This window comes from Ziziphus jujuba, chromosome 10 (assembly GCF_031755915.1).
Source record: "Ziziphus jujuba cultivar Dongzao chromosome 10, ASM3175591v1".
In the NCBI taxonomy this organism is placed as follows: Eukaryota; Viridiplantae; Streptophyta; class Magnoliopsida; order Rosales; family Rhamnaceae; genus Ziziphus; species Ziziphus jujuba.
The window spans coordinates 12353432-12363075 of record NC_083388.1 but is presented as its reverse complement, the minus strand read 5'-3'; the positions used below and the strand labels follow the sequence as shown (position 1 = coordinate 12363075).

Sequence of the window (9644 nt, the reverse complement as noted above, 5' to 3'; positions counted from 1 at the left end):
AATTATACATGTTGTGCATCACAAGAGATCAATATTAATTCATATATATATTAACATATATGTGGAAAAAAAATACGGTTCTACTAATTTTAAAAATTTTATTATTCATTTATGTAAAATCAAAAACTCCAAATAAAGAATTTCTTCAATAATATTTTTTTTTTGAATACTAATTTAAACCAAAGATAAATTCCCCTGAAGCCCCAAATATATTCAAAATAATAAAAAAAAAGAAAAAGAAAAAGTGAACCAAAAGTAAACAAATCTGGAATTTTTATTAATCATTTATTTTATTTTATTTTTCGTTCTAATATTTAGAAAGTTGTGACAGTGGGAAGAGAGCAAAACATGCATAACAAGCTAATTTACGCCACTATTACCGAAAAAAAAAAATGCATTCTATTCCTACTTCATTTTAACCCACCCTTTACGATTTAATTTTTTATACAAAATTTCAATGCATTTACTAAATTACCCTTTTATCTTTTATCCCTTAAATAAAAGGGTAGTAAAAAAACGGCTGTTTGCGAAGGATGAATTTGAAATTTTAAGACGGTGAATAATATTTTAGCAAACTAAAGGAATCAATGATTTTTTTTCTATATTTTTATTAGTTATGTAAAAAATAATTTATAATAATTTTAATATTATATTTATCGTTCCGTGTTTGGGGTGGATGTTGGATATGTTGTTTCCCTTCTTCCCCCGGCTATGAATCTAAGCGGACAAATCCTGATTTCTTATTTCTTACATGAAAAAGGAAAATGAAAAATAAGAAAAATAAAAAAAAATCCAGATTTCTTCTATATTCGTGTCAACAACTGCCTCATTTTCTCCGCCCCGTCCAGTCTTCCAACTGTATCGCACTTGCGTCTCTCTCTCTCTCTCTCTCTCTCTTTTTAAGCAGCCGCTTTGTCATTTCCATTCTATGCCTCGAATGGCGGCGGCTTCTTTAATAACTCGATCACGGACGACTCATCTTCCTCGCCACCTCACCTGTAAAGCTTCGCCGTCCGACCACACGCCCAGAAAATTCATAACCATCCCCGAACCTTTTTCAAAACGGCGTCGTGGCCGTCCGGTTATCGCCTCTCTACGCGAAGACGGCACCGGCACCGGCAACAACCGCTCCGTTGGTCGAGCTCTCGAAATGCAGGGCGTGTTGGAGGACTTTCCTTACGACGTCGTATCTAAGGATTTGCAGACTCTTCCAAGTACTAGAGTTCTCCGTCTTGCCTCCTCCTACCACCAATTCACATTTTGCATTTCGATTTTCACATTCACAGAGTCATTCACGGGGTGGTTTGTTTGGTTGTTTCAGTGCCTTTATCTTCGACCCAGTCCTCCAATTCGGTGTCCGATGAGCCTCGACTTCGTGTTGCATACCAGGTATATATGCGTATGTATATATAATTTGTTGTGGGAACTTTTGTGTTCTGTTTGCTGTTATATTGTCAATTTGGTATTCAATGGAATTGATTGTTTATGTGAAAATGAATGGTTGGAATTGTAGGGGGTTCGTGGCGCATACAGTGAATCGGCTGCAGAAAAGGCGTACCCTAATTGTGAAGCGGTGCCTTGCGAACAATTCGATACTGCTTTTGAAGTGACTACTTTTACACTCTTTATTCTACTAATAGTGTTTTTATACAATCTCTTAACCATCAGCAATGCGAGAAAGATATTGGTTTCTTGGTCTATGATACCGATTACAACTTACATGTTATGAAGTTCATTTTCTTTCTTTTTTTTTATGAACTCAATTATTGAAATAGAAAAGCATTCATTTAACGGATTCAGGCTATTTAGAGTCCTTTTGATTATTGGTTGGTTCAGGTGGTAGTTTTCTAGTGGGTTGGTAGGGTTACCGTTGAAGCTAAAAACTTACATGGTGATTATGGAAATGTTTGTGGTTATGGACATGATGATAAGAGTATCAGTAGACAAAAAGATTTGGAACAAACTCTAAAACTTTTTCAAGATTTCTCTCCGTTTTCAAATTAGCTCTGCTGATGTCGCACATTTGGTTCAAATATTATTTGGTCAAGCTATTTGGTAAAGAGTGGGTATGGGTTCTGTAACATATTTTGACTCTAAAATTTTGGTGGTATGGGATTGGTATTGGGTGAAGTAAGAAGTATGCTAAAACGATTTTATACAAAAATCAGAAAATGTTCATGGTTTATCTCCATTTCAAATTAGCAGCTGTATTATTTAATTTTATTGCTTACATTTTCTCTAGCTAGGATGTAACGGGTGTTATTTCACAAAACATTTTCTTTCAATATAAAATGAACGTAGAAACAGGTTTTGTTTTTCCTGTAGGTGGTTCCAATTCCAACATATTTATTTGGTTTCTTTGTACTCCAATTAATAAGAGATTAATTCTAAATTCCAGATAAGAAAGGAAGACCCCCTGAAAGTCATCTAGTGAATTAATTTAAACTGATCAGTTGTTCAGTCAAACTATGGATTTGTTCTGAATTTAAGCTAAAAGTTGTTTTTCCATTTATTTCTTTTTGGCAGGCTGTTGAGCGGTGGCTTGTGGACAGAGCAGTTCTACCGATTGAGAATTCATTAGGTGGAAGCATCCACAGAAATTATGATCTTTTACTCCGGCACAGGTTACATATTGTAGGGGAAGTGAAATTTGCAGTTCGGCATTGCTTACTAGCCAATCATGGTGTTAAGCTTGAAGACTTGAAAAGGGTTCTTAGTCATCCACAGGTACACAGGGTTCTCCTACATCTGATTTCTATTCATTCTTTTGTTGTGGATTGCTTTCCAATACTGGGCTGTTCTCAGGCTCTGGCTCAATGTGAGAACACATTAACAAGGTTTGGTTTGGTCAGAGAAGCCGTGGATGATACTGCTGGTGCAGCGAAGGTAAGATTTTATCTGGTTGTTGTTCAGTTCTTTTATACTCTTGATAGTTTTGATTCCAGGCATTTAGGCTTCACGGCTTAATTGTCATCCTCAAGTTATGCTAAGCTGAAATGTTTTCGGCCTATTTCAAGCAGGACAAACCCTCTATATCTCTCTGTTCTCTGTCTCCATCTCTGTCTGTCTGTCTGTCTCCTTGATTTAATATTTTGATCCATAAGCGGACAAACACCTTTATTGATTTCAAATCAGGTTGCCTCCTTATTCAGTCTAACTTGATTGCTAAAACTTGTAGCATGTTGCTTTCAACAATCTAAAAGACGTAGGAGCAGTTGCTAGCTCAGCTGCTGGAATGATTTATGGTTTGGATATACTTGCACAAGATATTCAGGTTTGTGCAGCAAAACTGTTGTTATCATTTGTACTTGTGTTCTCACTATATATCATCACTGCAATGCTCATTCTTAGACTTCCTTTTTCCAGGATGATTGCGATAACGTTACACGGTTTTTAATGCTGGCAAGAGAACCTATTATTCCAGGGACAGATAGGCCATTCAAGGTTAGCTTTAGGATACTACATTATTCAAAGTCTAATTCCTGAGGAGATTTGCTTCTCAATCCAACAGTTCCTTCTAAGTGAAATTCTGTTGAATTTTCACTTTGATATACAATCACTTTTGTGACAGCTGATTTCACCCTGAATGAATTAGTTTATTGTTCTTGTAGACAAGTATAGTATTTTCACTAGAGGAAGGCCCTGGAGTCCTTTTCAAGGCACTTGCTTGTTTTGCTCTTCGTGAAATCAACCTTACAAAGGTAGCTCTGAAACTATTATGCCTTCTTGAATTTGCATTTGGTTTTGCATAGGAGGCTGCATTTACAGCTTTTACAATTTAATTTTGTACCAGATTGAAAGCCGTCCCTTGCGGAAACAGCCCTTGAGAGCATCTGATGACAATAGCAATGGGTTCCCAAAGTACATTTAATATTTGATCTAAGTTGCTTTCTATACCCATGCTACTTTAGCTTCTGTTCCTCCAGTACTGTTGGAAACCCCATTATTATTGTTTGTTTTGTATTTAGCAAATACTTTGATTAAACTTGATCCTTGTCCTGATGAGGTCTTTGTATTCGCTTTCAGATACTTTGATTATCTTTTCTATGTGGATTTTGAAGCATCTATGGCTGACCAGCAAGCGCAGAATGCCCTTAGAAATCTAAAGGTCCATTTTGTTTAAATATACTAATATTCTTTGAAAGAATCAAATATTACCCATTGCCATAATTAAATCATACTTTCACTTGGCAGGAGGTAGCTACATTCTTGCGGGTGCTCGGAAGTTACCCGGTTGACACAAGTATGATATGAGACCTGTATATCTGGTAAGAATCAAATCGATGTGCAAATTTTTTACATGCCGTTTTCTTTTGCTGGTTTCAATAGTCAAGGCATTCTGCTTCAGAAAAGTGCCTTCTGTTATTCTTGATGCTATGGAAATACTTTGTTTTGGCTCCTTATTTGAACCTTAATAGCTCAGTGAATCCTATGATGAATTTTACTTCCTTGTTGAGACCACATTCTGATTGATCAATTTTGACATTTCTGCATGTATATATAACATATTACAATAGAAGTCAACATTTTATCGTATGTTGTTGGTTCTTATTATCTTAAAACACTTAAAAGGGAAGCACGGTACACAGAGAATAGAAATATGACTAGATTGGTTGTGATATAACTTATTTGATGTAACAAATGTCTTATTTTGGTAATTGTTTATTCAAGATTTGTTGATAATTAGCTATAGATGATGGGTTGCTGATTTGTTGATGCAGGAATAGAAACTAGAGACCTATCTACTTTAATGGCTAAATTTGTTTAAAAGGGATGCTTATTAGTATTTTTAGTTGCACAATTATGTAACTTTTTCAAGGGAATATTACAACAAACTTCTGCAAGACTTGTATGCTTAAACCGATTGTATGGCATGATGTGTTAAAAGATGTTTGCTGCATCCTTTTTTTTTTTTTTTTTTTTTTTTTTTTTTTCTGGGTAGTGACTTGAATCACCTTTTTGGTGTAGTGCGTAGTTTATTTTGAGCTGTTGTGCTTTTTCCCTTTTATATGGAGATCGGCTTGCTGAAACTGGGATAATGGAGGAATACTCGGCTGATTAGTTTCTAGCGCAGGTTTTTTCTCTTGCTTTATTCTTTATGCTCAAGAGAAGTGGTCAAGTAACACAAAATGCTTTAAGAGTAGCTTGTGAGTTGCATATGTTGGTTATTTTCCCACTTGGTTGATGTTTTGGCCTTTTTCTCTCGGTATTTTTTCATGTAATTAGTAGAACCAGTTGATTAATGATTAAAAGTTTTTGTTTTTTGTTTTTATTTTATTTATTTATTTATTTTAATCATATTCTTGAAATTATGATTTATTTTTATTTTTTGAAATATCTGAGTGGGCTTCAACCTAAGAGATAATGGAAGGAAAAATATGGATTCAGGTTCAGGTTACACATTTTTGGCGGTCTATGTATGTGGGGCAAGTAATGCAGGACATTCATGAATAGACTTTGATGGTATTATTCCATTAGCGCGTTCATGAATAGGCTGATGGTATTATTCCATTAGCATTATATATTTTCATTGAGTTGATAAGCCCTTTAGCATCACATAATTAATCTGAAAAATTGAATGTTTAAACATGATACAAGTACATTTATTTCACAAACTGAAGAAATTATAAGATTTCTTCATGCAAAAGGCACTGTTCAAATCTCCCCTCTAATAATATTTAGAAAAAGAAAAATGGCAAACATCTAAACAGCCCATTACTTCAGTAGCCAATGCGATGTGAACCATTGTGATTACACTCGCTGTTACTTTCAGGCTCTTTTTGTTTCTTTTTTATCCGGTAATTATCAGCATTGCCGTTCTACTACGGTTTCAAACCTGGACAAAGGCAGGAGAAGGTAAGAAAGCATAGCACTTGCCAGCGACTTCGGTGGCAGAAAAACCTCGTTTTTTTATTTTTTTATTTTTAGGTAATTATTGGCATTACCGTTTTATTACAGGATCAATCCGAAAAGGGAAATGTGAAAAAATATGGCACTTGCTAGTTCGGCTGGCTGCGAACTCGATCGCTTGCCAGTTCGGCTTTAGACTCTTTTAGATTGACAACGGTCTGACCTATGAATTTGGGCTTCAAATTTTATTTCTTAAAGAGAGCAATGGAAATCCCGTTGGGGGCGGTAAAAGAATTGGATCACACAAATACCTGCTTTCGTATCCATAGGTAAATTAAGCAACCATATAGAAACTACACAGAATTGAATCAGAGGCTTTTTCACTCTCTGTAATTTGGCCTCCCTTTTGTGCTTTTAATGCAATTATAATTACCCACCAAAAAAAAAAAAAAAAAAAGGAAAAGAAAAGAAGCAAAACTATATATAGCATTGTATTAACTTTAGAGAAACTTAGATGTAGGGTGGAGTTAACTTTTTACTTCATTATTTACTGATCTATTTATCGACGTATAAAAGGTACAGTTTTAGTCTGAGATTTATATATAAGTATTGCATTGATTTTCAAGAAAATAGCAAGTGGAAAACGAAAAACGAACGGCTAGGTATTATGTATATATACAAACTGTCACTCACACTAATAATGGAAAATTCGTAATAATTTCGAGCTTTGTGGTTGATGGCTCAATTCTTCACGCCCTAGTATTTCCCATGAGAAAATCATCAATGAGTAAGTCATCAAATCATCTGTATACCGAGTGAGTTTTGCTATTGGAAACTATACTCTACATTATATTATAATGGAGACACAGTGATTGCGACAGGGTTAGATTACTGTGTTTTTGCAAGTTAAAACCTTTTTTTATTTATTAGTTTTTAATCATTTATTGAGGTTCATATTGTTATCCAATTTTGATTAAAAAAAAAAAGAAGCCCAATTGATTGTAAATACATATAAAAAGCTCATGGATGGAAAATGGTTTGGTTACACAAATTTTATAATATGGGCTTGATTTAATTTATCTTGTCAGATACCTGACCTATATAGGAAGTTTTTAAATTAATAATCATAAAATAAACTAAATTAAGCTAAGAATCACCGTAGATTTATCTTAACCTTTGCTTTCCTTAAGCGTAAATTCAAATTTGGATCAACTTGTCTTGGACAATCCCATTTCGTTGGGAATCCTTGAAGCCAAACCCTTTGTTTGATCCATTTATTAGGTCCAAGTCCTTGTAACATCTCCAAAAGCTCTCTTTATTATTGTTTTATAATAATTCTATTATTTCAGACATACACACGCATATACATATATATATATATATATATATATATATATATATATGTGTATATATATATATTCGTCCAGATATATATATATATGTAAATATATTTTTACCCTTGTATAAATTGTTGTGCATTTTTGTATTTATAATTATGTTAATATCTTACATATATATAAACTATCCGGATTTGTATCCGGATTTCAAAAGTATAAATATATATACTTAAATAAATGTTTTATATGCAATTTATCTCTCAAAGTAAAATTTCAGCATTTTTTATATGAATAAAAATAGTACTTTATGTGGAGATTAAGTTTTCCAAAGAAAGCCTTCTCCCTCGGCTACAGTAACTTTTTTCTTGGAGATAAAAGAGTTTTCCTTCTTGGTTAAAGAGAAAGGGAGATTCCCTCATCTACAAGTAAATTTTTCTTGGAGATGAAAGAGTTTTCCTTCTTGGTTTAAGAGAAAGGGAGATTTGATGGAAAGGCTTTCCTTGGAAAACTCAATCTCCACATAAAATACTATTTTTATTCATATAAAAAAAATGTTGAAATTGTACTTTTAAAAGATTGATTGCATATAAAATATTTATTTAAATATGTATATTTATACGTTTTGAAATCCGGATAGTTTATATATGATATAAACATAATTATAAATACTAAAATGCACAACAATTCATGCAAGGGTAATATATATATATATATATATATATAGGAGTTCTAAGCTAGAATTGCATGCGGACAAAAAATGTGGTTTTTGTGAGAAGCTCTGTTGGCTGTTTTTTGGGCCAGTCGGGACTTTCTCCTCTCTCTCTCTCTCTCTCTCTCTCTCATGGCTTTTGGGACTCTCTCCTTGCTTTCTCTTGCTTCCTCTCTCGTTTCTTCTTCTTCTTCTTCTTCTTCTTCTTCTTCTTCTGTCTTCACTCTTCCTCCACCACCTTTTTTCCTTCAATGCCACCATCTTAATTCTTTTTTTTTTTTCCTTGACTCTTTCTTCCTCTCTCTCTCTGTTTTCTCTCTTTTTTCTTTTGTTTTCTTTTTCTCTTTCTCACAGAAAACCAAAAAATGGAAAAGTTGAAGGGAAAAAAAAAACAAAAAAGGCCCAACAGAGAAGAAAATATGATTTTTATTGGGATTTCGAGGATGCCAATGCGGATTCTACGAAGTGATTGATATTTCAATTGTGGGTTTATTAATTTAGGGGTTTAGGTTTGTGATTTAGGGATTTTAGAATTATGATGGATGAAGCTCAGGGCAACTCCAATTTGCTGCCTCCTTTCCTTACGAGACGTATGAGATGGTGTAGATGATCGTTCAACTGATTCCGTTGTGTCATGAAGTTCCTATAATAAAAGCTTTATTGTATGGAATCCACCTGAGCTTGCCAAGGATTTTTTGCCTAATTCTTTAAGAACAATAACATTAAAATTATTTAATATTTTTTTATGCATCTAATTACACATCCAAAAGAAAAGTTGAATAAAAAAATAAAAAAAAGAAAACTTTAGAATGTTTAAGTTACTTTGTGTGAAAAAAAAAAAAAAAATCACAATTTCAAGTGAATCATTCATAAAAGTAAAACCCAACATCAAACGAGTTGTAACTTGTGCATCATATGCAAAGGCTTCTTACCCTCACCAAAAGCCCTTCTTTCTCTGTGTTAGCCCTTTTTTTTTTTCTTTTTTTTCTATCTTGAACTTTTGCAAATCTCAGCAGGTGGATACTTTTCTCTATTCTCTTCCCCATACCGACCCCATAAAATATTTTTGTTTTTATCTTTTTTTTTTTTTTTGAACTCTTCATGATGCCTGTCTTCTCTTCTTGTCATTCGTTCTATACCTAGTAGGCTACACTAAAATAGACATAATTTTATATTTTATTACAAATTTGCCATTGGTCTGGATGAAACACAGTCAGGGTGGTCCTGACCTTAGCAATTCCCTCCCTCTCTCTCTCTCTCTCTCTCTCTCTCTCTCTCTCTCTCTCTCTCTCTCTCTCTCTCTCTCTCTCTATATATATATATATATATATATTTCTAAATCGGATCTGATTAACATGGTGTGAACAAAAAACATATCAAAAAATACACTACTAGATTCAAATGATTTTACTCGAACAGTTTAGATTGTAAGAAAATTTACATGTCAAAAATTGTTATTCGCACCGAGCCACTTTTTCTCTCCTTTTTTGATATCCATTCATACCAAGCCTCTTCTCATCTTTTCCTCTGATTCCTATTCGCACTTTCTTCTTCTCCTATAGTGCATTTTTACTCTGCTTCCACCATTATTCCAGCTCACATGCAAGTTGTTGTAGCCTCACTGTACCAAACTCAAACTTACTAAAAAAAAACAAGAAAGAAAAAGAAAAAAATTATCAAAAAATTTTAAAAATTTACAACGGCCAATGCTTTTACAATGTAAAAAAGTTAGCTTTGGCCTTTTTTTT

The 9644-nt window shown here is 33.6% G+C and overlaps 1 protein-coding gene across 2 annotated transcripts; it reads left to right on the top strand.

Annotated features, from left to right (window-relative positions):
* Positions 1–708: 708 nt before the first annotated feature.
* On the top strand, positions 709–5272 carry LOC107411286 (arogenate dehydratase/prephenate dehydratase 2, chloroplastic). Of its 2 annotated transcripts, none has more exons than XM_016018839.4 (12): positions 709–1214; positions 1322–1389; positions 1514–1606; positions 2527–2727; positions 2806–2886; positions 3179–3274; positions 3367–3444; positions 3612–3701; positions 3794–3861; positions 4027–4108; positions 4195–4268; positions 4722–4889. In XM_016018839.4, exons 1-11 carry the CDS (start codon positions 929–931, stop codon positions 4252–4254), a joined length of 1203 nt encoding a protein of 400 aa, XP_015874325.1. In that variant the 5' UTR covers positions 709–928; the 3' UTR covers positions 4255–4268; positions 4722–4889. The 2 variants fall into 2 exon arrangements, with proteins under 2 accessions (XP_015874325.1, XP_015874324.1); XM_016018838.4 differs by lacking the exon at positions 4722–4889 and adding an exon at positions 4969–5272 and having other exon boundaries at positions 710–1214.
* Positions 5273–9644: the final 4372 nt, after the last annotated feature.